At 42.6% G+C, this 27,827-nt stretch overlaps 3 protein-coding genes across 12 annotated transcripts in view; 1 reads left to right on the plus strand and 2 right to left on the minus strand.

Annotated features, from left to right (window-relative positions):
- AGFG1 (ArfGAP with FG repeats 1) overlaps positions 1 to 191 on the plus strand; it is a 35,485-nt gene extending 35,294 nt beyond the window's left edge. For all 6 annotated transcript variants that reach the window (XM_059855308.1, XM_059855307.1, XM_059855310.1 and 3 more), the window contains one exon: positions 2 to 191. In XM_059855308.1, the coding sequence (XP_059711291.1) occupies positions 2 to 61 (60 nt within the window). In that variant the 3' untranslated portion in view covers positions 62 to 191. The remainder of the gene's footprint in view (position 1) is intronic.
- LOC132331678 (thiamine transporter 2-like) lies at positions 1 to 16,285 on the minus strand. Of its 3 annotated transcripts, XM_059855318.1 has the most exons (7): positions 12,411 to 12,808; positions 11,296 to 11,395; positions 9,332 to 9,488; positions 6,615 to 7,431; positions 4,836 to 5,028; positions 4,191 to 4,332; positions 1 to 3,425 (listed from the first exon to the last, which is right to left on the minus strand). In XM_059855318.1, the coding sequence occupies exons 3-7, from the start codon at positions 9,479 to 9,481 to the stop codon at positions 3,303 to 3,305; spliced, it is 1,425 nt and encodes a 474-aa protein (XP_059711301.1). In that variant the 5' UTR covers positions 9,482 to 9,488; positions 11,296 to 11,395; positions 12,411 to 12,808; the 3' UTR covers positions 1 to 3,302. The 3 variants fall into 3 exon arrangements, with proteins under 3 accessions (XP_059711301.1, XP_059711302.1, XP_059711300.1); XM_059855319.1 differs by lacking the exons at positions 11,296 to 11,395; positions 12,411 to 12,808 and adding an exon at positions 16,151 to 16,285; XM_059855317.1 differs by having other exon boundaries at positions 11,296 to 12,808.
- Positions 12,960 to 23,523, minus strand: LOC132331677 (thiamine transporter 2-like). Of its 3 annotated transcripts, none has more exons than XM_059855313.1 (6): positions 23,369 to 23,523; positions 20,602 to 20,756; positions 19,454 to 20,270; positions 17,810 to 18,002; positions 16,151 to 16,292; positions 12,960 to 14,969 (listed from the first exon to the last, which is right to left on the minus strand). In XM_059855313.1, exons 2-6 carry the CDS (start codon positions 20,749 to 20,751, stop codon positions 14,790 to 14,792), a joined length of 1,482 nt encoding a protein of 493 aa, XP_059711296.1. In that variant the 5' UTR covers positions 20,752 to 20,756; positions 23,369 to 23,523; the 3' UTR covers positions 12,960 to 14,789. The 3 variants fall into 3 exon arrangements, with proteins under 3 accessions (XP_059711296.1, XP_059711298.1, XP_059711299.1); XM_059855315.1 differs by having other exon boundaries at positions 20,602 to 20,767; positions 23,369 to 23,502; XM_059855316.1 differs by lacking the exons at positions 12,960 to 14,969; positions 16,151 to 16,292 and adding an exon at positions 16,295 to 16,437.
- Between the last annotated feature and the right edge of the window lie 4,304 nt (positions 23,524 to 27,827).

The following is a 27,827-nucleotide window of genomic DNA, read 5'->3' on the forward strand; positions in this document are numbered from 1 at the left end:
GGCTGGTGCACCAACAGGACAATTTCCAACAGGAAGCTCATCAACCAATCCTTTCTTATAGCCTTATAGACACTTTACCCAAAAGAACTCTTATGTGGTCACATAACATCTCTGCGCCTCTTGCACTGTTGTCTTGTTTCACTGATATTAGCTTTAAACACAAAAGAAGTCTTTAAGAAGTAAAAATAAAAGCCTGCATTGTGTACCTTTAAAAAGTTTCAAACAGGAAAAAAAAAAACAAACCACCCGACACAAAAAAACAAGAAAACCAACCCCCCACCAGGTAATAACGTGCAAAACAGAGGGCTGTGGTAACATCCTTGAACCTGTGAAGTGGCAGGTACAAAGTAGCGGTATCATGTGTATTAAAATTGGCTAATAAGTTATTGCAGATACCACACTCATTATGCTGCAGTACTGTACATATTTTTCTTAGAAAATAGCTATTTGTGCATATCAGTATTTGTAACTTTAACACATTGTTATGTGAAAAATGTTACTGGGGAATAGATCAGCCACTTTAAGGTGCTGTTGTATCTCTTGGAATGAATGAGCTGCATCATTTTAACCATTGGTATTGGAAGTCACGAAGTTAAATTGAAGGTTTGTTCATTTCTCAAAATGTTTTCCTTTCCTAAGAGCTCTTCTATTTATACATGCCTAAATCTCTAATGTTAGAGGGATACCTGTCTGCATAATAAAGCTGATCATGTTTTGCTACAGTTTGCAGGTGAAAAAATAAATATTAGAAAAAAAAACCTGTGTAGCATTATTTCTGTGCAGTAACATTTACTGGATGAAAATGTGCACACTGTGTCTTGTACACAGATGAGGTGTCCAAAGCAGTGTGTTTAAAGGTGAGCTAAGCTTAAAATTTTCACATGCCTCACTTTTGTCCTTATGATGAAGCTGTTCTAGCTCAAGTGACCTGCCACACAGGAGAATGCTAGGTGAGGTTTGGATTGTTTGGATAGAGAATGTCATGAAGGACACTGGAAGCACTGTGTAGGGTGGTTATTGGAGAGAAGGTTTGCAGCAAAAGACACTTTATTATGGGTAGCTAATGACAGGCTCTGAACAAGCCTTAGTGGTCTGAACAGAGTGTGTAACAGCAGGCCGAGGGACCACAGATGTAATAGCCCTCTCTTTATTAAAAACTGATGCATATCAGTAAGAGCTCCTGTGGAATATTACTTTTTTTTTTTTTTTTAATTTACAGAAACATTTCCTGCCATACTGCAGTGAAGTTTGTAGAGGGAAAAATGTCTGGCTTGTCTTCCTCTGTAACAGTGATAAGGTTCAAGAAAAATATAACTCTATCAAAGTAATTGCTGTTTTAAACAGATAATTTGGCTGCAAGTGTAATTCTGAAACTAAGCAAATAATGTAAGTATATTGTGAATACATAAACTACAAGCTTAAAGGTTTCTGACCAGCTGGAGAATAAAATTCTAACAGCTTTCAGGATATCAGAGATAAATAAGGTGAGATGGACTTTTTTTTAAAAAGGACATGCGAGTCCATTTGAGATAAACACGAAAATTCTTCAAGGTAAGACATTTCACTTGTAATTGACTGCCTGAATGTCAGCTAGGTTTTTCTAGGGCATCTGAAAGGTTTGACCTCTCCTTGTAAAAGTATTTGTGCTAATGCTTTTAACTTTTGTTGCCTGCCTATGGGGGTTGTAATTTCTTTTTGTTTGTTTTTGGTTTTTAAACTTTGGAGATAGCAAGCAGGAGACAGGCAGCTCATAAAACGTGCTGCAAGTTTTCTGTACTTAAATGTCTGGTTTTGTCCTGTTGGTATATTTAAAACAGGCTTGAAGGCTCTCTTTTGTTTCTGATGGAGACTGCTCAACAGAGTGTGGTGTTCAGTTCAGTTCCCAACATTCTCTGAGGAATTCACTGAAGAAATCCCCAGCAACTGGAGGCTTGCAGGGTATTAGTAACACCCTTACTCTCACTACTGTGTTTTAGCACATTGTAAATAGTTGTAATTCTCCCTGTTCCCCAGCCTTGGCTGTTTTGGATAGTAAAAGGTAAATGCAGTAGAGAGTGGGGAACTGCAAGGGTTCAGCAGGGCTTGTGGAATACTTGAAAATGCTTAATGCAGAGAACTGGACCAAATCATAGAGATGTCTTGTCAATGAGATAAAAAGTGTTAGGAAAGAGCAACAATTCTGTGCCCTCTTCACTTACAGTGGTGTAAATTAGGCTTTGGGCACGGGCTAATGAGATCAGCATCTATAGAGATTGTCCTAATCCAAATATTACTGCTGAGATACTGAAACTGATTGAAGTATTCAAGGCATGTAGTGTAGAATATGCTGTAGAAGTAGTGAAATACTTTATTTTTCATAATGAATTATAACAGATGAAAGGTTTGCAACTTTTAACTGGATACAAACACACCTCTTTAGACTGTGTTCACGGATTTTAGATTTGTCAAATTCCAGATAAGCTAAAGATCTTTTATTGTTTTGAGCCTTCTGTATATTGAGCATAAACTGACACCATTAGTGTTTCATTGATTAGGTTTTAAAATAGCTTTATTTACAAAATGAATTTTTCACCCCTGATTTGAAATGTTTTTATCATGGAGATCTCTGCAGTTATTCCCTCAATTTTTCATGCAAATAGCATAGTTGCCTAAAAGCTGTATTTTTAAGCACTTCACTTGATAACTTTAGGCCCTTTATACAGAAATTAATTTGGAGACCTCCTAGATTAGACTTCAGTCCTAAACATCAGCTGTTACAAGTGTAAGATGCTACACTTGCAGGACCATCCTGAGCTCTGTAAGGCAGTTGTGATGTCCGGTTGAAAAAGTCTTTAAGTTTTCCAAAGACCTCTGTGACAAATTTTCTGGCAAGTCATTGTATGGTTCAACTGCTTTCGATTCCCTGGGCATGTCTGATGGTCTTCTGTCAGTAAATAAATTGCCTTAAATTGAAATACTCAGTAGAAGGAAAAGTCCGAGGTTGTTCTGTGAGTTCCTCTGGTGTGAGGTTCAGGCATTTGTATGTCCTTGTGCTCACTGAGCCTTGATAGAAGTTTGTATGTCAGATCACTAACCTTGAATTAGAAGACTGTTTGAGGAATGTTTGTATTAAACTGCTGGTGAAGAAAATGGAGCAAATGCATCATCCTGTTGACAAAGCTCTCTTTGCAGTAGGCTCATAAACAGCTTGCTTCAACCTGGACCAGTTTTGTTTGATTGAACATTATATTTCTCTTGATTTCTTGTCCAGATGATGGAGCCTTCTGCATTGTTGCTTGTAACCTTTGCTTTTGTCTCGGTTGTTAAGGGGCAGTGCTTTCAGCAGCCACACTTGTATTTCTGCATTTGGTGGAAATTATGGTGTACATGCTTCTGATCAGGAAAATTCCTGTTATGACTGTGAAGTAGCTGCCATAAATGAGAAACTGGGAAATGGAGGTGGGGAAGGAGAAAAGTAGTTATGTAACAGGAAAAACAGTTTTTGACTCTAAAGGGTGTCTCTCCATTGCTGCCTTCTTTTCCCTATCAGCTGTGCCCAGAATGGCCCCATCTTGAGAGGATTCAAGAAGTCTGGACTGCTTGATTTTCCACTATAGAAATTCTGTGATTGTAAAAGGGGGAGACAATGTTCTGATATGTCCTTCCCCACCTCAATAAGCAAGGACAGCTCTCCTGCACTTTGTCTCTTTTCTGGAAACATGAAACCTAGAGTCTTAGACTCATTCAGTGTCTTAGTTTAAACTAATTTTAGAAATTTAACGGGGATTTGCAATGAGTTAATTTTCAGAATTACAGTAACTTTAAAGGTGTGTGTCCACTGGAACTATGTAACTTAGAATTACCCTAGTAATAGACCCATTGATTGTCTTTCAGCTGGCTTCCTGCTTCTGGTTAGGGTATTTTGGCTATAAACTTGTGAATAGTAAGCCTTTAATTTAAAGAATACCCAGAGTAATAGGTGGTTACCTTTGCCCTCCGTTTTCTGGACATAGAATATTTTCCAGTCATCCCAGTACTGGGAGGCTTAGAGGACAAGCAGGTTGTAGTAGTTCAAGCCAGTTCATTTTAAATGAGTCTTTTTCCAGCTGAGTAACTGTCCTGAGCTTGCACATTACCACAGGCTAATCTTGGAGTAGAACCTGGTTTTGAAGGAGAGTAGGGGAACTAAGCAGTGGAACTCAGTGGCTTACCTGAGTGCTGATATCCAGTCCCAGACCTCTTGAATCTACTACAACAACAGTTAAAATTGTCTGAATCACCAGTGCAACAAAGTTGTTGAAGCCAAACATCAAAGCATAACGTTCCATGCTGAGGTTGACAGCAATCTGAAACCTGACAATGAATGCACAGGTTCACAAAACTGTGGAGAGCAAGGACGGGTGGATGCACTTATGGGAACAGTTTAATGGGCACAATGCACTCTTCAAAGGACCAGATCTCTTCAGTCTTGGCTATTTAACTTTATCAGCTTCATTTTAACAGAAATTTTTTTTGTTTTTTCTGGCTTTGTGACTTTTGTGCTTCTTCATTTACCCTTGAGTGAATATTTTTGCTAAATACCTGTCTATATTCATTGGATCATTTTGAGAATACTCATGCATTGGTCATTGAACAGCCAAGTGCAGAAGCTGCCTTGTTCTGACTTGGAGTGTACTATGGTAATGGTTAGGTCATATAATTTTACCCAGTTTTATACAGGCTAGAAACAATATATTCTGCTGTTATATCTTTTTTGTATTTATAACTAGGGAAATGTCCAGTAAAATTTTGATAAATATAGAAATTTGACAGTGATTTAAATCAATTTAGTTAGAACAGTTGTGTGTTGTACTTACGTTGCTATTGTTATAAGGAGCATATAGCAAGCTTTAAATACAAGGTAACCAGCATAACATGCCCAGATGTTATCAGTGAAGTGCATAAGAAGCAGAGAACCAGCATCCAGTGCAGAAAAAATTCCCAAAGCCAGTTCTCCAGAGAGATCCCAGTTTATTTTGACATATCCAACTGCCATGGATGTTGCTGAACCTAAAAATTGAAAAGTAGTAATTAAATCTTCAAAACATTATCATTGAGAGCCATTGCATAACTGTCATTGGATTATGCCAGGAGCTCTTCAGTCTTGCTCAAAGTGGACTTTGGTAATGGTATGGATCATACTTCTTTTTTGGGGTGTGGGAGTCTTCTGTTAGTTTGGATGTTTTCTTCCTTGCTTAGCCTTGAAGCCCCTTGCTTCACTGCCTGAAGTGCTCTGGGAAAGTGCCTCATGCCTAAGGCTGGAGGCAGCAGTGCACTTTATATTGTTGCTCCGTTTTTAGACAACTATGAACAAGGAGGAGAACAATCCCACCAAGCATTTTCTGCCAAAATATGTATAATGAGTTTAGTTACTTCCTGTGAAGTTCTTTATGGAAAAAAAATCTTAGCACTTTATGCCTTTTTTTTTTACTGGAAGTGTATTTTCAGTTTCTGGTGAAAAGCCTTATGAAACTGCATTTGTCAGTGTCTTATTGGCCATCACATGTGTTAAAACCCTTACTTGAGTCTCTTACAGTGTAGCAAACCCCATGTTCTCATGTGGGCTAGCACAAAAACTGGACTTTGTTTGCTGGTTGTATGTGTTCTTCATCAGAATTCCAAAAATTGGGGCAAACCAACCCCTTTGGTCCATCCCTGCCATGAGCAGTGGTTCCCAGTGCTGTGAGTGCCTTCTGTACTCTGTGTCAAGTGCCAGAGGGTGTAAGTGCAAGAAAGACTTTGGAAACACTACTCAAAGCAGCAGTCAGAAGTTCTGGAGTAGCTTCAGTAAAATGGATTTTCATGCTGATTGCAGGGAGGAAAAGTAACCTTACAGTTCCCTGTAGCAGTGTGGGATACAGCTCCTGGAATGTGGGGGGAGACAGCTGTGTAAATGGGAGCTCCCAAAGGAGGCTGTATTTGTGCTGCACAGCTAAATAAATGAAGTTTCACTTTACCCATATCCTTCTGTGGCTAAAGAGAAATGGAATTTGGGTGGGCCAGGAGACTAATGAGAAGCAGAATGTCTGAGGTTGGAAGAGAGATGGAGGTCACATGACCCTGCTAAAAGCTGAGTCAGCTAAAGAAGCTGCTCAGGATGGTGCCTAGGCTTTGACTCTAGGATGGAGAGTCCACATCTCTGGCCAACCTGTTCCTGTTTAAAATCACTCTTCACATTTTCACAGTATGCTCAGAGTAGTATTTAGAGTAGTGTATCTGCTAACATGTTCTTTTAATTCTTAAACCAGCCAGCTTAAGGTGTATTTGAAGGAGGAATATGGAGGATATCATTGCACAGTTTTGATGTGCTTACTTGAGATTAAAGACATGGTCTAAAAAGAGCAGTAAACTTAAAACTCTTAAAACATTTTGGCAGAATGAGTCTCCTTAGAGAAGGAAAAGCTTATTTATATATGTTTTTTAAGATTAATTTTGAAGAGCCCACTATAAAAGTTTATAGTAAAATCATGCTTTGCACACTGTTTATCTCTCAGTCTGTTTACTTAGTCCTCATAGGAGATGGAAAACCACCAAACACATTGCTGAAGAGTCCCTCAGCACAGGATGGTTACAAGTACCTGCTAATGATTGCTTACCCAAAAACGTTGCTATTGCTTCGACAGCTCCGTTGTACACTGCGGAGCTGTGCGAGGGGGCTCGCAGGTCCCACAGCACCTGGACATAATTCAGCACCTGGTTAAAGCCGGCCGTGGCCAGAGCCCACCACAGGGACCAGCAGAGGAGCTTGAGGGAGCTGTAGCAGTCCCTCAGGTCCCTGCCCAGCTGCAGCAGCACGCTGAGCCCGTGCCTGTGGGGCCTGGCACTGCCAGCCTGGGGCTGGGGGCTCGGGGCCCTGGCGGCAGGATCAGGGCTCCTTTCCTCTTGGCAGCTTGGGGCCCTGCGGGCAGCGCCCACGGCCAGCCCCTTGCCAGGCCCTGGCACAGCCTCAGGGGCATCTTTCCCGTGGAAGAACATGCTCCTCTGGGGCATGGGCAAGAAGAAGGCACACAGGAATGCCAGGGACACGGAAGCCAAGCTGATGGCGTTGAGGTAGAAGTAGGAGACGTCTGCTAAGGACACCAGCAGCTGTCCCAGCACGGCGGCCACGGTGGCTGCCACCAGAGTGACACTCCTGCAGTAGCTGGTGACCCTCTGGTAGTGTTGGGTGCTGACCACGCTGTAGATGTAGGCGTAATAGGCCACCTCGGTGGCTGTGACCATGCCATAGAAGAATTCCACCAGCTGCATGGCCACCACTCCGCGTGCAAAGAGCAGCAGGAGCCACGTGACGATGAGGCTGATGCCCTGCAGGAGGAGGACGGGCTTGTAGCGCACGTAGTCTGTGAGCAGGAACACTGGGAAAAGGAGAGCCAGGTACGAGTATGTCCAGACTGGCAGAATCTGGTTGGTAACCTAGAACACAATGAAAGAGGAAATGTTAAAACAGCCCCAACTCCCCATATGTTTAAAATACTCTTTCAGATGATTTTTGGTGGTGTTACTGCTGAAACGGCCTAGTTGTGGTGATATGAAACATTGAAATGTGTGAACAGTGCAGACTTAAACTGCTTTTAATTACAAGACTGTGACTTCACTGTGTAAGGACTAAAGACAGTGATGCTATGCTCCACTAAAGAAACAGATTTTCTTAAAAAGTAATTCCAGTAAAGGCCTATGAAGAGTGCAGGTTTTGATAGGCAGCTGTTTAAAGCAATTTTAACTTTGTATCTGATGTAAGTCTCTCTAGTTTCAAATCCTATTCCCTCCAGTATCTGAAAATGAAGGCTTGTTTTAACATAATGTGAGTCATTATATACCTTTGGTCACTTCTTTCCCTTGTTCGGGATAGATAAAAAAAATCATGTGCCTCTTAGGGAGGGGAACTGCAGCTGTACACAGTGTGTTGCTGCTGCTAGGGTACTGCACCTTCTGTGGTTTTTTCTGATTTAAAGTGTAAGAAGTAAAGAAGTTTTTCAGTAAGTTTAAGTTAGTCTTCAATACATAGACACCCTGAGAAGAAATTCTTTCTCTTTTTTTCTAAAACTTCTGATTTTGGGTTGGAAGGTGGTGCTTGTGGTTGCCACTAAAGCTCAGTGCTTTCCTGGGCAGTTTGGGCAGACCTGGGGCAGGTATCTTTATAGATGCACATTACAAAGCAACCTTCTTCTGTGACTCTAAGTTGCCTGTTTTGGGCAGGTCTTTTGGCCCAGTAGTCGTGGGGCCTGCTGAGGTATCCATTCCTGATCTCTTGTTCTCTACTTAAGCAATTAGACTAGAAAGGAGCTGTACCAAATGCTGGAGGAATGCTTTTTACTTCTGAACAGGTACTGGAATGATTTTGCATAGTGAGCAGCAGGTTCACTGTATCTTTCTGCGTGACTTCTTTTGTTTCTCTGAACTTAGAATTACCTCATTGAATTAACTCACTGGAGGTGAGTTTGGCTGAAAGAGACAGTGTCTGTACTGTGCTTGATTTTGAGTTAAGAATTCTTGCTGAAATCAGAATTAAGATGTTCTATGATGCTATCTGTGTGATTTATATAAGAAATAATGCTTTCCCTCGTGGTTAAAAAAAACTTAAAAGGAGGGAGGAAAAAAACTCCCTGACAACCTAAACCATAAATACCTTTTTTTCAGCAGAAACCTTGGGTTCACAGTGTGCTGGTAGATTCTGCCTTAACATTTGCTACTGCACATCAGGAATGACTGTTCTTCATATTAGCTGTATGTGGGTGTAGCAAGCCTGTGTTTTCTAATTATGCTGTTAGCTCCATGACTCAGCCACGTGTTAACCATGTCCCTTTTGTTGGGAGGTGTACTCCTGAAGCAGCCAGTGCTGAACACAGCACATTGCAAGGAAACTTGGAGTGCAGGTTATTGTCAAAAACCCCCAGTTTTTCTGAATGTGAACTTAACCTCCACAGGTTAATGAATGCATGAATTTAGGGAATATAGGAAATAAGCTTACAACTCATAAGAGGAAGGCTGTGTAGCTTTCTTATGTTTTGAAATCAATTCTGTCAGTGTAATCAACTCCATGCTAAGTATAAATGTCTCCTCTGGGGTGGAGAGAGGAACCAGCTGAGCTGATTTTGCCAAATATATGAACCACCAAAGGGGTTTCAAAGTCCTGAGAATGTAGGAACTTTAGTTTTGATCTCCTGCCAAAGAGGTGACTCCTGACTCTCTTCCAGAAGAATCTTAAATATGGATCTTTAGATAAAATATTCATACTTCATCTTCCCTTCAGTTATTGCTGTACGGCCTAATGCTTTAAGCATTTTAGTTACTGCTTTAGAGAATAGTTACATACCTCTTCAGTTGTTAGGTTTTTGTCTGGTCCTGTTAGATAGGGGGTGAGAAAAGATTCTGATGGCCTCATTGTGGTGAAAAATCCATTTGCACAGATGATCACTGTGGGATAAATCCAGCTGTGGCTTACAGCTCCCTTCCAGCAATCCATAATTTACCTAAACAAAAAAAAAAAAAAGGTGGCAAAGGAAGAATAGATGCTCTTCACAGTTGGTAAAAATTAATTTTCAAGTTTACTTTTTAGCTAAACCTACACTCACTCCCCTGAAGCCATGACCACCAGTGAAGGCTGTGGTGGTGGCATCCATTGTAACTGGACTTAGAGGGACAGGTGGCAGTATGACAGCCAAAGGCTGCCCACAGAGGTGACTCAGATGTCTGGCTGGTGTGCAGATGTAACCAAACCACTGATCTCAAGCTGCACTCCTGGATCTCCTCTTAGGCAGAGACACCTCTCGCAGTTACTCCTGAGGCTGAGATTCTGTGCTACAGCACATTCTTGGTAAGTGACTAACAGTGTGCTCAGCCTTGAAACCTTGGCTAAGTCATATAAAGAATTTATTGCATATACTGCATAATCCTTTAGATGGAAGCAGTTGACCAAATCTTGGACTGGGAGTGGGTCTAAGCTGCACCCAGGCTCTTCTCTGAGAGGAGTTGAGAACCCAGTGACTTAGCAGGAGGGTCTCTGATCAGTTTTACCTGATCTTGCCATCTCTGCACTAAGTCGAGTACACTTCCCTGTTGAGTCTTGTTAAACCACTGTCACATTTACTGCTGAACTTTGTGATATTGATAAAGGGCATTGTTGCTTCTGTCTTGTGAGTGAAGTGCATGGCTCCCGCTGTGCCACATGTCTAAGCCAATGTTCCCCTCACTGAACCTGCCTGGAATAACAGCTGCAGTTTGGAAATGAGCAACTGGATCAAGGTACAATCAGCCCTGGTAAACTCTGTATTGTCTGTCAAAGGTTGTTTGTAGTGATGTTCTTAGGGCTCAGTGGCTGTGCTGTAGCAGAAGAAAAAAGTTCCATTATAGTTTCATTTTTGAATAAATGAGTGGGCAAAGTGTGAGATCAAAGCTCATTCTGTGTGCTCAAAGAGGTTCTTTTCTGTTGATTTGCAAATCTGTTTGATTTTTTTTGTTGACTTTTTTAATTTGACACAATGATCATGCAAATGTTCTTGATGGCAGTAAAAGCCATCAGGCAGCTCAACCCGTTGTGACCTCAGCTTCTTCAAAATGCTTTAACACTCACCATGTTTCTTGCACTCCAGTCATTGGAGAGGGTAAAGAAAGATCCAGAAACTATCTGCTCATGGTACCTGCTCAGACTTAGAATAAAGAACTATTGACTTCACTTTTGAAAGTGATGACCAAAAGGAAAAGGAGGCTTGTTTCTTCAGTGTAGCTGGCAGTAAATAGAAGTCTAGAAAGATTTGGTTTTTTAAGTTTATTTTACTTCTTTTGTGTTAAAAAGTCAATTTCACTCTTCCTGAAATAAGTGAAACAGTGCTTACAATCATAAACAAATGAAAGCAAAGCACTAGCTGATGTCTAATCATGCTGCTACAAGCTGTGTATCTTAAATTGCTGAATTCCATTCTGTAGGAGGCTCTTTTGAAAAAGTGCTTCTGCTTGCACTGTGAGATGATATACATTAAAACTTAGTGTAAATCATATGTTATAAAGACAATATTTCTGTGACCTGAGAGGAATGTTAGAAAAGCAGCCCTAACCTTGTAACTCGATTTTTAAAAGTTCTCTGTCATCTTGCTCTTACAAATAATTGTAAATAAAATATAGTCTCTAGTATCTTTAACTCAAGACCTTATTTGAAATGGGATAAAAATATAAGCCCTGGGCTGATCAGTAGCATCTCCATAAATATTGCATCACCTCCAAATGCACTGAGCAAGTGAGTAGCCAGCACACTCCCAAATAACTCCAATGGTGATGAATTACCTGTCAAGGCTCTGGCTGTGGAGAATTTCCTGTGGATTCAGGTGCAGTTCTTCCTAGAATGACTTTGTCTTGCAGAGAAGTGAGAAGCCACCCTTCTGAGCTGGTGATAGTCAGAAATTTCTGTAACTTTTTCCCAAAAAGTTATTTCTAAACTTGAAAATGTTATCAGAATTTAAATAATAATAACAACAACTTGTCATAGCTGTTCTTTCTTGCAGAACTTGTCCATGAAGATTGTAGGGAAAGTGTTCTTTATGGGTTTGGTCAGCAAACTGAGTTCTATTTTTAAGATAAAACTATGACTTAGTGTAGCTAATGATTAATAAAACCTGTTGTGACAAGAAAGCAATGATTGCATTCTTTCTGTTAATAAATACCATTAAAAGCTCTGGTTTCTGGTTTATGGGAAGACAGATAACCAGTTTTACAGTTTGGACTAACTGTCCTTGTCCCATGTGTAGCACAGAGGCCTCTGGGCTCGTGGGGCTGCTCTGACTGTCCTGGCTCTGCTGGGGCCATGGGAGGTAGGACAGCAAATGCTTCCTAATATTAGTTGGCCTGGAATTACTTCTGTATCAGGACAGATCTGTCATTAAAGGACAAAGGGACAAAATTCAATTGCTAAATCTAGGTTCTTAGCTAAAAAATGAACAGGCTTGTTTCAGAGAAATGCTGCTGCTTTGCTTTCCTTTACCCATTTTTTTTTAGACTGTACTGCCTGCATCTTCCAGGGTTGATCAGAGGCTGCAGTTCACCCTGAAGCCTGTTGGTGGGACGTGTGTTGACCCTGGGAGCAGAAGCTGAGGCCCTGCCAGGAGGGGCTCTTTGGGAGCTTGACAGAGCCTCCTGGTCTGGTCCTGCAGGTGTGGGAGGTTCCCTCGGGGCTGGAGTGTGTGGTGCAACCAGGCAGGAGGTGCTCAGGGGAGCTGGGCCTGCCTCTGCCCTTCATCCTCCTCCCTGGCCAAAGGCTTTGAGGCAGGGAAAGGACCTTGGGCAGGAGCTGAGAGGGCTGCTGGCTCGTGTTTCTCTGGTAGCCCACACAGTGCTTGGGCAGTACCTGCATGTTTTGAATACAAACACACTATTTGTTCCTTGTTTGCTCAAACTAGCCTTACCAGCTTGTTGGGCTGCATCTTCATGGAAGGTTTGTACCCAAACCCACTGAAGTTTCAGATGTAATTAGTGGTGTATTTAGAGGGGGTTGCAGCTGTGGGGAGGAATGTGCCCATCTCTGGAGTTCCATGTTTGCATAGAAACCTTTAACACTCTGGAAGAAAGACAAGCAGTACTAAAAGTTGCTAGGAGAGGTGGATGTTGAGAATTTCCTTTTCCCGCAGAACTAGACAGCCTGTGGTTCCAGCCTTCCTTGTAACCTGCCAAGTCTCAACTATCTCCTCTCCATAGTGTGTGTGTGCAGGTACACAAACACACAGATGCAAGTGTACATCTTACTCTTTTAGAAACCTCTGACTGCTGGGTGAGTACTGATTTGCAGCTGAAAACCCAGGATAACATAAGGCCTTGTCTTTCTCCTCCTAACACTCCTAAGAGCTGCCTTGTTCATCCCCTATTTACCCCATATTGCTTCCTGCCAGCTTCCAACCTCAGAATCATTATTTTGGAGATTAGAGAGAATAGGAATGGATTCTTTTTTCTTTAAAGTCTTATTTGTTTTCTGAAGATGGTTTTCTCTAAAGCTGCAAGCCAAATACACTGTGTCTGCTCGCTTCCTTTGCTCCTCAGCGGCTTTTTACAGACACAGAGAGCAGTTAGCTCTAGCCAGAATATAAGAATGGAGCTGAAAATATGAAGTTCCTCTTTTTAATTTAAACACAAACTCTTGTTAACTTCTGGTCTGGGACTGACATCTAATTCTAAACTGAATGCCTCAAAATAAGATTGCTACTCACAAGGAAGCATAGAAAAATAGTCCTTACTCTTCTGGATTCTGTCCCTGTTTCTTCAGGCAGGAGCATCATGCCCCCAGTTCTGCAGTAAGAAAAGAAATCTCACTGGAGACTAAGTGAATCTCCTATTTTTATGACTGCAATGGTTAAACTGTTGTGCTTAGAGCCAGCTTACAACAGATAATGTCCCCACAATGCACAGTAGTAAACAAAAGGCCTACAATATTAGCCAGGTTCATTTTGTCAGATCCTACTGATTCTTCTTGTGACTTGAAACAAATTGTTTCTGTCCTGCCTGCCCTTGCCTCTGGGCACTTTGTCTAGTTGCAGTGTGTGACAGTGGTATGAAAAGCTGGTATGTCTGTACAAATGATAGTTTGTGTCTCTACAGGAAAAATATTCTGTAAATGCTAAGTGGTTTTTATTAGATGTAGATATTGGAAGCTAGAAGCAAACAGCAGTACAGAAATAACTTCAGCATATGGATATGGTTCATATTAAATTAGACATTCACTATGCAAACTCATTTCTAGTGTCTTTTTTCTTCTCCTGGACTGTCTTTTGGACAAAATTAGCTGTAGGGCTTGGAGCTTCTTGACATGAGTTTGGCTGATCCTGCCAAATTCTTGGCCAAGATCAGTGGACCTCCCTCACTTGGCACTCAAAAGCACACAATGCTCACTGTTTGTTTCAGTTATAAGTCTTGGATATTCCTGTCAATCTGGAATTTTCCTCTGTGGAATCAGCTAAATTTCTCCACAATGTCCTTCTCTGGTTTTAGTTTGTGCTACTTGAGGCCTTTCATATTATTTGTTTCGTGCTGAAAGGAAGCTAGTCAGTCCTGATTTTAATTTTACTGGAAGCACAAGCAAAGGAGTGGTGCTCTTGCCATTTGCTTGGACTCTGGAGTTATTCCCTTCTCAGCAGAGGTTGCTGTGAAGTCAGCACAGTGTTTGTAGCACTCAAATGTGGGCCAAGCAACAACTGTGACGTAGCAGTGTTGCGGTGAAGCTCCCAGGACAGGTTGTGCAAGCCCAGCTTTTTGCAGCCTGCGTGCACTGAGCTGTGGGAGGTGACAGGAGGAGCCTTGTCCCCCATCTGCCTGTAGTGCCTATGAAAGAATAGAAGGATGCAAATATGATCTTTTCTTCCTTGGTTCAGAACAAGTGCTGTGCAAAGGGGAGTCACCCCCTCAGCCACTGCATCAGCAAATGTGACAGAGGCAGCTTTGCCAGCACCACATTCAGGAGCTACAATGAGCAAGGCAGGCTGAACTCTGCTCTCTGCCATCGTGCACAGGGGGATGCAAAGGTGGTTGTTCTGATTCTGTGTAAAACTTACTGCCCTTAAGCTATTTATATGCATATAAATAAGAATCTAAAGCAACTTATCTTTTATTCTTGGCACAGTGCCATTCTGGTGCGCTCTCTGCTGGCATATGTTGCGCTGAAGTGCTGGAATGATTCAGCGTAGCTTTTCAGGGCTGAGTTGAATGTTCTTCTTGCACTGCTGTTCCCTGCATGCTGCTCTTCTTCCCTGCTGGGAGCCCTTCTCCCAGGAGAAGCCCTTCTCCAGCCTGCCTGCCTCCTACAGCCGTGTCATGTAGCTTGTGACAATCTGCTCTCTTGACTCGTGCTCAGCCTGGTTCAGCTGCTCTGTGCAAGATCTCACTATTTTCCTTTGGCATTGGCATGAGACCAGCACACAAATGCTTCTGATCATGAAAATCCCATGTATGACTGCGAAGTAGCTGCCATAAATTAAAAACTGGGAGAGGAGGAGAAAAAGGCAGAACAATTAATGAAAAACACATCAGAGAAATGCTGCTTCTTCTGAAGATGACAGTCACTCCGATTTTCTCGTGTTCTGGCAGTTTCTCTACACTTGAGTTTTTGCTTTGTGAGTAAGCAAAACCTCAGCTTTTCAAGTATACAGGAGATAACTGAAATGAAAAAATGCCCCTTTCTTCCATTCCTTATCCTCTTAACAAACGTCAGACAGGGAGAGGGATAAGAACAGGACATTTTTTTCTATTAGTGCAAAATGTAGAAGTACCTTCATTTCCCACATGGTCATGAATAATCTGCATGAAGAACCTGAGGTCATACTTGTCTTGCTTTTACACATTTCAGTAACTGTCACCACAATGGTTTCAGTAAATACACTGTGATTTTATATCAGTATTTTCAGCAACAGTGGCAAGGCTGAATATGTAGGACTTTATGAAGTCCCACATATTCCTGTCCTTAATTTGAAAGATTTAATGTTTGATTCAATCTTTACTCTTTGAAAGTCACTTTTGCCTTCTCTGTGCAGAGTGTGAATAGCTTTAGTCTTCTTCAGACCTATTAGAGTAGAAATCTGCCCCAGCTGAGAGCCCATCTGAGGAAATGCAAAAATCAGTAGGTTTCAGTTGACTTCAACGTGAGTGACATTGGTTTGAAGCTAGGGACACTGTTGTGAGACAGGATGTCCCATCCCAAATGAAGTGCCCAAGCTGTGGGCAGAAGACTCTATTGCACATGTTGAGATAAAGACCAGGTTTGCTCCTGAGCTGGAATCAGAAGTTACTTGCGCTGAAATAACTCAAATAATCCAGACTGTGCCTCATAGTCCTGAACTCCCATTCTGCATCTGACCAAACCAGTCTGAGCTTTTGGGAAGAGAGGATGGTGTCCCATTAACTACTAAAACCTTTGGATAGCAGGGCCTGGTTAGTTATGTTCTGGTGTATCTCCCTTTGGAAAGTAAGAGACCAGCATCTGTAATCCTAAATGCATTAAAAGGCAAAAGGGAAGAATGATGACAAATAGGGGTAAAGAATGACAAGGGAAGAACAAGATGTCTGGATTTCTATAGAAGAAAGATAATTAAGTTGTGCTTTGGCATAGGAATTTTGAAGATGACTTGGCTGAGCAGTAAATAGGAAGTAAGGTAACTACACTTACTTGAGCCTCTATGTCCAGTCCCAGGCCTCTTGAATCTACAACAACTATTGTGAGAAGGGTCTGGATCAGCAGGGCAATGAAGTTGTTGAATCCAAACATCAGGGCATAGCGCTCCATGCTCAGATTGACGGCGATCTGGAACCTAACGGGAAACTGGCAGGTCAGTCACTTCCCCTGGGAAAGCTATTGCTGTCTAGCAGTTGATGAAGAGAAAGTGAATCATGGAGATGGTGCATCAAGGACACAGGAAATGCTGCTTCATTTGTTTGTTTGCTTCATTGCTTTCTCTAAAAAGAAAAAAAAAAAGTCTGGGGTACCATAGTGTATTTTAATGGTTTTTTTTTAACTACATGGGCTGCTTTTCTAACCCCTCCTTTCAGATGATCAGGTAGAATGTCAGCTCTCTGTACCCTTCCCCTTTGCTCCTTCTCTGCCTGCACAGACTGTGCCAGACAGGCTGTAGAGAGTCCATGCTGGAAGCTTTCAGAGACCTGGCCAGGCAAAGCAGTGACTTGCTCTGGCACTGGAAGCAGTTCTGCCCTGGCTGGGAGGTCTCTCTGGGTATCTTCTAACCAAGCTTTCCATGGTAATGAGTCACATTTTGCTTTGTGATTTGACAGTGAAGGTAACATGCTGCTTACTTCTGTCAAGAGCCTGTAGTTTTTTACTTGCAATATCTTTTATGGCAATAATCAAAACGCCTTTCTTAGCAATATATACCTGCAAAGTTTCTATACAAACAAAAGGGTGTTATTCCTTCAGGACTCACTTTCAATGATTTTAGCTTGGGAGTTTTTTTTCAAGATTTTACTTTGTTGGGGTTTTTTTTAGAATATATTGAAATAGTCCAGGTGTAATTAACTATAATGTAGTAACAATCTACCAAAATGACAAGAGCTCACTTGACTTCCTTCAAGATAGGCATAATCTTTGCCATGCATTATAATGTTAGCAATTTTTTAAAATGGTATCTGATTAATTTTGGAGTTTGACACAAAATGCATCCGATATTTTTGTTAATGAAATAGTGTGGTATGTCTAAAGACATTCCAAGCAAGAAAATGACTGGAGCAATAACATTTCATATTTATTACACAGGATGAAATATTTGTTGTTAATATTATTTTTACATTTCTATTTCTGTCAACAGAACAGCTTGGTCTCCTATAAGATCTTGTCTGAGTTTATATGTCCTATGTTCCCTTTTATTCCTTCTTTACATCTTAATATCATTAATGATTATATGTATAAAATTATGTTGGGGTACACTTTATGTGGAGTCTTTTCCTGCATTCATGCAGGTCATGGCATGCTAAAAGGTTCATCAGTAGGGGGTCTAGGCATATGGTGATCCTAAAGGATGGCTGTCAGGGTATGCTTGTCCCTATCGTTCACTTTGCGTCTTTCTTGCCAGGAAAAGTGCCTTGTGCCTTGTTAAATTTCTGCTTAGGTAAATATTCAATGTCCTTTTGACAATTTTTCTTTCCTGGTTGTTTGGAAGAATGAAAACAACCAGACATTTAAGTGTTCTTGTCCTTACCTAAACAGTTATGTCAAGCATTAGGTCAGCTACCTCTGAGGAAAAGGATGCCCAAAGCAAACTCACAGTAGGGTCAGTGTTCTGTGCATGATGGCAGCATGGTGATGTTCTGTACTTACGTTGCTATTGTCAGGAGGAGCACATAGCATGCCTTGAAAATGAGATATCCAGCATAACATGCCCAGATGCTGGTAGAGAAGTGCATGAGAAACAGACAACCAGCATCTATTGCAGAGAAGATCCCTAAAGCCAGTTCTCCAAAATGGTCCCAGTTAATCTGCACATATTGTACTAGGAAAGATGTTACTGAGCCTAGAAAAAGAGAAAAAATATGTGTAAATGACCAAGTCCTGCCACACTCACATGCCAAAAGGCAATGCTAAATAATGAAGCAGAGTAGTCTGAAGTTTGAAAGCATTTCTGATGACTTCTGCAGCTGTGCAGATGACCAGTCATTTTAAGACAACTGCATATATCAAGTCTCTGCCATCCTGTTCTTAGTGTTTTATTCCACTTCACAGGATAAATTTACTGTAATGTAGGAGGATTCATTATTTAAGTGTCTGTACACAGCATGGCTCTCTGGGGAGAGAATTAGGAACATGGTTTGGAGTTCAAGAAGGAAATACTTCCACCTTCTCCTAGTTAGGCTAGTAAACCTTCTATTGAACAGCTGAGCTCTGTGCACCTCATAGAGGGGGTAAACTGTCAAAAAAGTGATTTTTGAGGCATCAAGGAAGTATATCCAAGGAATGAGAAAGGATAGGTTTGCTTTTTGTGGGCCTCCTAGAAGACGCATCTGTTGCAAAGTTAAGCCACCTGACTGCCCATCTTAGGGGTCCCAGACCCTTTTAAAAACTTCTATACATTATATTTAAAAACTTCTATACTTATACACTGAGAACTAGGCAAGTCCATAAGAGAGAGAAATTCATCAAGGAGTAGATACTACAGGAGGTCTTCAACTTCATGATTCACGTGGTCTCTTTAGTCGCCTGCTGCAAGAGTGGTATCTGTTTCTCCTTAAAGACAGTAAGGGTGACCTGAATGACTAGGTGTGGTGCAGATGTGTTTATTTTTCCTGATAAAACACATCCCCACATCTTGTGCAAGTTCTTTACAACAGCATCACGTGAGCCAAGGCAGGGTGGTATCCTCTGATGTTACCTTTTGATAACCTCACTTTGCATGTGTGATGCAAGCATCTGCTCCTGGTACAAAAATGGAAAGGTTCACATGAGTATTGTAAGGATTCACAGGGTCTTTTTTCCCCTGAAAATCTTTGTATCATGCAATGACTAAAGTTTTTCTTTTTGTCTGGTTGCACAAAGGTATTTCACTAGAAAAAAAAAAATTTAAATGAGACGATTATGTTCTTTTTGTGTAAAATTTTTACAGAAAACTTCTCCCTGATAGCATTGTTATGGGAACGGTGCAATATTTGTTTTGGGGGAAAAAACCCAACATCCAATAGCCTCATCCAAAGAAACAGGGGTGCTTCTGAATGGATTTACCAGCTAGATGCAATGTCTGTGTGACTTGCACACTTTATACACACTAGTAAAATACAGTTATTTGTCTGCTACTAAAGAAGAACCAACATAACTCACATTTGAACTGCAGCACATCAAAGACCTAGGTCTGGAATGCACAGGGTGTGCACTGGCTCCCTGGAGCGCCTGCAATGGAATGGCACTTGGAAAGTTTACTAAAGTGAAACTTCAGAGGCTGTCATTGTGATCAATGTTTAAACACTGACTTACTCAGAAACGTTGCTATTGCTTCGACAGCTCCGTTGTACACTGCGGAGCTGTGCGAGGGGGCTCGCAGGTCCCACAGCACCTGGACATAATTCAGCACCTGGTTAAAGCCGGCCGTGGCCAGAGCCCACCACAGGGACCAGCAGAGGAGCTTGAGGGAGCTGTAGCAGTCCCTCAGGTCCCTGCCCAGCTGCAGCAGCACGCTGAGCCCGTGCCTGTGGGGCCTGGCACTGCCAGCCTGGGGCTGGGGGCTCGGGGCCCTGGCAGCAGGATCAGGGCTCCTTTCCTCTTGGCAGCTCGGGGCCCTGCGGGCAGCGCCCACGGCCAGCCCCTTGCCAGGCCCTGGCACAGCCTCAGGGGCATCTTTCCCATGGAAGAACATGCTCCTCTGGGGCATGGGCAGGAAGAAGGCACACAGGAATGCCAGGGACACGGAAGCCAAGCTGATGGCGTTGAGGTAGAAGTAGGAGACATCTGCTAAGGACACCAGCAGCTGTCCCAGCACGGCGGCCACGGTGGCTGCCACCAGAGTGACACTCCTGCAGTAGCTGGTGACCCTCTGGTAGTGTTGGGTGCTGACCACGCTGTAGATGTAGGCGTAATAGGCCACCTCGGTGGCTGTGACCATGCCATAGAAGAATTCCACCAGCTGCATGGCCACCACTCCGCGTGCAAAGAGCAGCAGGAGCCACGTGACGATGAGGCTGATGCCCTGCAGGAGGAGGACGGGCTTGTAGCGCACGTAGTCTGTGAGCAGGAACACTGGGAAAAGGAGAGCCAGGTACGAGTATGTCCAGACTGGCAGAATCTGGTTGGTAACCTAGAACAGAAGAGAAAATGTCAGTGTTCTCATTGCTGAGGAAAGGAAGTTCATGTATTTTAAATGGTGTTGTAGAGGGAAGTTTTTTCTCTGAAGGAATTCATAAAATATATAACCACATTGAATCAGCATGGGACTGTTGGGCAGGAAAATGGATCTTGGATCCGTTAAATGGATCTTTTATTTATGCAGTCTGCTGCAAATTGTAACCTGCCAGAGCTAGTTAAATTTTGCTTTTTTTTTTTTTTCATATTTTTAAAAACTTTAAACAGTGTTTTCCCTTTCTATTTTCACTACTTCAGTTAAAAGAAATCATAGAATAAAACCATACCTCTTCTGTGGTCAGGTTTTTGTCTGGTCCTGTCAAATAGGGTGTTAGGAAAGGTTCTGATGGTTTCATCATGTAGAAGAATCCATAGAGGCAGAGGATCAGGGTGGGAAAAGCCCAGGTGCCAATTTTCTCTTGCTTCCAGCAGCCCATGGCCTCTGCAGCAAAGCTGAGTTTGTTAGAATAATGATACTGCCCATCCAAGTGCAAAGAGGTCTTGTAATTGACTTTTGTTTTGTGGTTTCTAATGCCAAGGAGTGCTCTTTAGAGGCTGACAGTTCAAAATCATTCTTATTTATAATGTTAAAGTGAATAGCTATTCCTGTACATTTGTCTGCTGTTCTCTTTGCAGAACAAGCATAAAAAATGAACTGGAAGATCCTTAACTGGGAGACAAACTACCCTGTCATTCTATCTGCACTGACCAAGATAAACACAGGAAAAGCCTTTCTAGACTGAAGTGGCTGAAGACAGCTGAGCATTGAGATTTCCCTCGACACCATGACTGATCACAGCCAAGCACTTTGTTGAATGACAAAGATAACTCTGGAGCCTAGCAGATGGGGCTGCTAAGAAATACAGAAAGGATATCAAGTCAGACTCTCATCTGGAATTATCTGCATAAGAAGTCCATTTTGGATACAGACATCATATTTTCCATTTGTAAAAGTGGTCACAGAGGGTTAACAGCTCATGCTGAAATGAAATGAAGCAGGTATTTTTGTTCTTGTCACTAGGTGAGGTGATGGAATAAATGAAAATTTGCAACTCTGCTGGACAGAGCCCAAACAAAAGTCAAAATGGGTGTAAAGGGGACATGCAAAGGAAATAGACATAAGTTAATATCCATATTCATGTTAGTATAGGCAATGTCAAGAACCTTAATGTTTGCAGTTTATTTTTTGGAGCCCTTTGGACTTTGCATATCAGCAGGTGGGATTTCTATCACTCTGCTTTTGACTTTTATCTACTTCCCTCCTGATTACTATTTTTTTGGGCAAAACATGGATCTTATAAAAATCTTTAATATTTAGTGTTTTTTCGCAAACTTTTTTGTACGTGCTGAAGGAAGGTCGATTCAGCCCAAAGCAGTCATGTCCTGATTTCACTCCAGGTTGGATGGGCAGAGGGTCATTTTTTATAGGATGTGATATGTACAAGGCAGTAGGCATTATGCATCTTCTTTTCTAACTTCATGCTCTGACAGCACGTTTTACTGACAGCCTGACACACTAAGAAATGGGTGCAGATCCAAGGGAATTTGAATTGCTTCCTTTGGGGCATAAAGGCCAAAAGCACGGGCATTACAGGATTCCAGCAGAAAGGAACCCAGCTCTGTGTCAGCTCTGCAGTGTGAGCCACTAGATGGCAAGGTGGCCCCAGCAAGGCAAACGAGCTGGGGAGGACTGAGACACTGAATGCTCTAGGAAGGAAGCATTTCTGCCCCTCCTTCCTCCCCAGCTGTTGGAAGATCAGCCTGCTGCAAACGTGGCTTTGGCAGGACCAGTTTGGGCCCTGCCCAGGATCGTGCTCACTGAGTCACCATGACATCCCCTGGCTCTCCTCCCACGTGGTAATCATCAAAGCCATCCAGCACCCCAGTGCCACGGGAATGCTTCGTGTGATTCCGAGAGAATCACACCAGAAGAGTGGGGTGGAGACCATCTCTAACACTGTAATGAGAAACTTTTGGACAAGTCAGCTTTGGGACGTAGCCAGGGCATATTTTTCCCTTTCCAGCCTAGATTCTGTGCTCTGGTCTGTTTCAGGTCTTGCCCTGTTTGCTCACCCCCCAGCAGGCTGTGTGACACCAGGGCAGCAAGTCTCATGTAGCCTGTCAGAATGTCACACACACCTTGGGAGGTGAGTGGGCAGCTGCTGCCTCTGCAGGGCTTGCAGGGTGCTTGTGCTGCCCCCGGGATGCTGCCCATGGGTGGCAGGGCTTCGCCATCCTGTGCAGGAATTCACGGTTTCTGCTGTACACAGAAGAACTTCAGGTGTGTCCTGGTCACTGCATCCCTACAGAGCCAGCTGTGCACTGTCAAGGGGTTTGGGTCAGACCTGTACCTCTAATCTGCACTTCTGCTCTTTGAGCTGCCAGTGTTAGGCGGGTAGGTGAAGTGAGGTTTCCCACTTGATACAAGGAGCTGAGCAGAAAAAAACCTGTCACTGGTGCTGAGCAGAAAACCTGTCACTGGTGCTGAGCAGAAAACCTGTCACTGGTGCTGATCAGAAAAAAAGCTGTCACTGGTGCTGAGCTGGGAGGGGCAGAGGGCTGAGGGCTCTCAGGGGCAGCCCACTCTGCCCTTGGGGAGTGGGAGAGGGTGTCACCTCACCTGCCCTGGGGTTTGTGTTCCACTCACACCCCAGCCCTTGGTGAAGCCCCCTCCATCTCTGAAGCTGCTGTACAAGCCCTCCTTTATGCATTCCTAACCACAAACCTCTGACAACCAGAGCTCTGCCTTGCTGCTTGAGGGGGAAAGATCCAACTTGTTCCTGGTTCCGTCATCCCATGTGGTCAATTTGTCTTTTATATATCTAGGTTTTGTTCACTTTTGAAGAGATTTTAGGATGCCTTGGTGATGTTTTGCAACAAAATAATCCTCTGTTTCTTTTTTCCTTCAGCAATTCTTGCTGCCAGAGCTGTCAGCTCTTCTACACATAGCCTCACACAGCCCTCCAGCTCCCCATTGGATTGCTCTCTTCTTCCCTCCCACTTTCCCTTGTCATTGCAGGATTTCATATTTCTAAAGTTCATATATAATCATACCTTCTGTGCTGGAGCTCTTCCTTTCTTACTTCCAAGGGAAAAGCCTCCTTTGAGTATTCCCAGTCTTGCTTCTGGTTGTCCTGTGTGTATTGCAGCTACTGGACTCTGTTTGGGGTTTGTGCTTTTCCTGTTCTTCTAGTGTTACAGCTTGCTGAGACACCTCCTTTGGAAAGGCCTCCAGCTGGCTTTCTTTCAGCACCCTTAAAGGAACAGCCAGATAATCCTGGCCTGACTTTGCCCCAAGGCAGCAGTGAATCAAGACCCAAACTGCAGTTTAGTGCCTGACTGGCACAAAATCAATAGAGGAAGTCCTGTTCCCAAAGAATTTTGGGTCTATTTGACAGGATATGTGGCTTGGGAGCCATCTGTGCCTCAAACTGACCTATATTAGAGAGGGAGCAGTAGCTGTGCGTGGGTAGTCACAGGGCTGAGGGTGAGCAAATACCACTGCTGTAAGATTGGAAGGTATCCACACCACTTACATGGGGTTTCAAACTATTCTAAAAATTTAAAAGGTAAAAAGTAAAACACCCTGCTCTGCTTCCTCTTGACTTATTTGCTGGCAAATTCATCAGATTTTTGTGCTTTGACAGGTTCTTGCAGTGCTGCTGAAGATGGGGATAGCTGCCCTATAGCCAGCTTCAGAGGATTCTGTGGGACTCACAACAGCAGAGTACACTCTGTGAAATGTACAGACTTTCACCAAAAGTATTTACACAAATTTAGATCCACTCCCACCCAGCCTCACAGCATGTAGGTCTGGAATGAGTGATGGAATAATTATTTAGGATTATCACCAATACAGTAGGAAAATGTTTAAATATTTGTAAATGACAGTGAATTATCCAACCAGAGGAAGGCAACATCTTGGTTCACACACAGTAAAATGGAACAGTAATTTTATGGACACATACATGAATATGAAAAAGGAATGATATTCCTTGCTGGGTCAGAGAAGTGTCTCAGCTCAGCCACCTTTGCCTTCACTCTTGGCCAGATTTTGGAGTCTTTGCCTTCTACCCCTCAACAATCCAATATTAGAGGATCAGTGATGTTAGAGGGACCATCCTGCCTCTTGCCTTTATAACTGGTTTGTTGGCATTTGTCCATCAAACCATCTCCTCCTGCCTGGGACAGTGCTCTGCACATCTGGAGTCATAAAACACCTAGAGCTGGGAGGGAGCCGTAGGGATCATCATGTTCCACTCCCTGCTCCTCACAGGACTATCTCCAGCTGAACCATGTGAGTCATGGTGCATCATCAGACACTCCTCACACGCTGGCAGCCTCTGTAACGTGTGTGAAACTGACGCATGGAAGGAATGTCATAATTCCTTTGGGCTCTTTCCCAGCCATCAGTCACTGCTGACACTGATCCCAGAGTTATCTTGGTTCTTCCTGTTCTATTGACCCTGTGGCTGTAGGAGGTGACAGCCCCTCTGAGAGAACACTGAGAATAGCTGCATTTGGTGTCATTCTCATGAACTCTTGCTAAAATGGAGAGAACTCTTGAGAGAAACAGTGTTACTTGGGGTTTGCACTGACTTACTGAAGAATCCAACTCAAATTTCTTGACCCGGAGAAAAAAAGCAAAATTCTGTTTTTCTTGTAATGCAATAATTAGAAAGAATGATTTAAGTAATTCCAGGTATTGATGATTGGTTTCTCTGCTTTCAGATTCTCTTTTATCCTTTATTATCTCTTCTTTCCCATAGTCTTCAGTCCATCTTGTTTGTAGTTAAAATTTCATGCTTTTTCACTGATTCACTTCTGAATGCCAAGTGGAAGACTGTGAGCTTATGCAAGTTTTTGGTCAACTTGAGCCCTATGCCATAAGGTGCCTGCAGCAGAGCTTAGCTGCTGGATTTGAAGGGAACTACACTCTTTTCACCAAGTGCAGTCTGATGCAGAATTGTTGTTCTGCTTGGAGGGTGGGCTGGGCAATCTGTTTCTAGCTGACATCCCAATTCTGATCACTTGGGAAAGGGAAGCTTCTGTAAGAGTGGAGGAAAGGTGAGTTTTATGGTAGTGGTGTATCCTGAAGAGTTAATCTAACATGGTCTCTAATGAATCAAGGAGATAGGAAAATTCTGAGAGGGGAAGAAAGGCAGTAAAAGAACAAGACTGCAAACATCTGTCATCCTGATACTGCCTCCTGCCTCTGCTACCCCTTGGACTCAATCCTGATATCATCTCTGGTGCTTCACAGGATGGCACCAAGGCTGAAAGGCTCATGCTGGCAGCGTGAGGTGTCTCTGTCTGGTTGGGCACTGAACATCAGCTCACAAATCACATCTGCTTCTTGACACCTGCCCAACTCAGACAAAGAGGCTTCTTCAATCAAACTAATGGCTTATTCTATTTGAAGAATGTGTACTTTGTTCTCTAAAGGAAGTGATAGCAAAGAAAATTTTCTGTGGCTAATGCTGAAGATTTTTCTCCATTTGTGGCCAAATACACCCTATGCACAGAAAGGTTCTAATGGCAGTTATAAAGAGTGAAGTGAATTCTTGTCAGATTTCTCAGACCCAGGAGTATTCACAGGGCAAGTTCACATTTTAACTTATGGATCAGCTGATCTTTATCTTTTCTCATGTACTGCATGCTCACTTTGGGAACGAGCTGCTTCCTGCAGTCTGGCCCTGAATCCCACAGTGTGTGGGTGAGTGTTTCCATGACATGAATCTTGCCTCAGGTTCCTAACGTGGCACGACTTTCACATCCTGGGCCCAGGTGATTTTCATCTGAGACACAAAAATGAATACGCAGAGTTTACTTTGGGATATTTAGATAGAAGGTACTAAGGGCATTACTCCAAGGGATAGGTTGGGAAATACATTCAACCAAACATACGTTTCAGGTACTTGGTTTAAATCTACACTTACAGCTGCTTCCTTACTAAAAACTAATGCTGCAAGGCTATTTTTTACTATGCTGTACCTTACCTAAGGGTAATGCCTACCTTTTTTATCTATTCAGTCTTCTTAACTCTTGTCACTGGAGTGCCCCCATTGCCACTGGCACCATGCCAGGGTAGAGGCTGCTGGTAGCAGTACAGGAGCTGGAACAAACAGCTGTGCCATTAATCATCACCCTGAGGTATTTTAAGGGGGTTTAATTCTTTTCTCTTACAGGCAGCATTTTTGTGTTGGCACACTTGGGCACAAACAAGACCTGGACCTCTTGTTATAATATGCTACCAACATGGTATGGATCACATAGAAGTCCTGTGATGAGTTTATAAAGGCTGGTTGAACCTACTTTGGCCGTGCTTTATGTCCCTTTTGTAAACAATGAAGTCTGAGCAAGTGCTGGTTTGAAGGGATTTACCCCCTTAATCTCCTCTTATTGGCCAGGGAAAGTTAGGTTGCATTGCCTTTCTGCAATATAGGTCACTGGCTGGTTTGTCTCCTTTTGGTTACAGGTTAGTTGCTGAATTCACTGTAGGTGAGAGATCACTGATGTAGCATCTGATTACAGTGGGTGCCCCTTTGGAAGCATTGCCAATTATTTGCATGGCAGTGCCCTGCATTGCAGCTCTGTGATTTGCTCTGTGCCTCTTGCAAAAATCTCCCACAGATCTTGGAAGGTTTCCAAATAAAGGTGTTTCCCACTCTCTGAGGACTGGGTTGATTGAAGAAGCTTTTACTTTCTCCCTCTTACTGGCACAAAGCACACTCTGCTCTCCCAACTGAGGCATGCAAAGCAGTGAGGTGTTGGAAGGTGGAGAAAACCTTCCTGTTGCATTCAATGACAGGAGAACAGAAAGACCTACAGAAGAACAGGTTATACCTTAAGTAGGTCCTTCAGTTTTCCTTATATTTTTCTTCTGGATCATCAATGGAGGACAGGAACCACTCCTTTGTCAGTGGAATTCTCTGAGGATTTCCTTTTCTAATAAAATATTATGAGGTCACTGCTGTAGGTTTGCAGCTGACTTTTGTGCTAGTGCTGACTGTGGCTGAGTGCCCTGGGCTCTGGTGTCCCTCTGTCCCCTCCACTCTGTCAGCTCTTCTAATGGCATAGAAGCCATCAGGGTTTAAAAGAAGAACAGCAGCTTTTTATTTCTCAATGAAGTGGGGAAAGACGATTCTGGTGAGAAAAAAGTGACACATGGTAACAAAAAATGAGCAAAAAAGCATTGCTTTTAAGAGATGAGGAAGAATATGAAAGACTCTATTAAGCTTCGCATTTAGAATTTCTAACTACAGTTAGTAGGATGCTTATCCCAGCACCAAAAAAATCTCCCCTATCTCCAAGTTTGCTACTTGATGATTTGGCCTGGTGACTTTAACATCTTATTTGTAGTTTTTGTAACAATGCCATACAATCCAATTTAATACCCGTGTTTTAGTCTTTCTTGGATTGCATACTTTTAAAATCTCCAGTTATTTAACAAAAGGGAAGTGATATATATGTCAAAGAATTCTCATTTGAAATGGTTAATACTTGTAGTGAC

Source organism: Haemorhous mexicanus, chromosome 10, assembly GCF_027477595.1.
Source record: "Haemorhous mexicanus isolate bHaeMex1 chromosome 10, bHaeMex1.pri, whole genome shotgun sequence".
NCBI classification, from domain to species: domain Eukaryota; kingdom Metazoa; phylum Chordata; class Aves; order Passeriformes; family Fringillidae; genus Haemorhous; species Haemorhous mexicanus.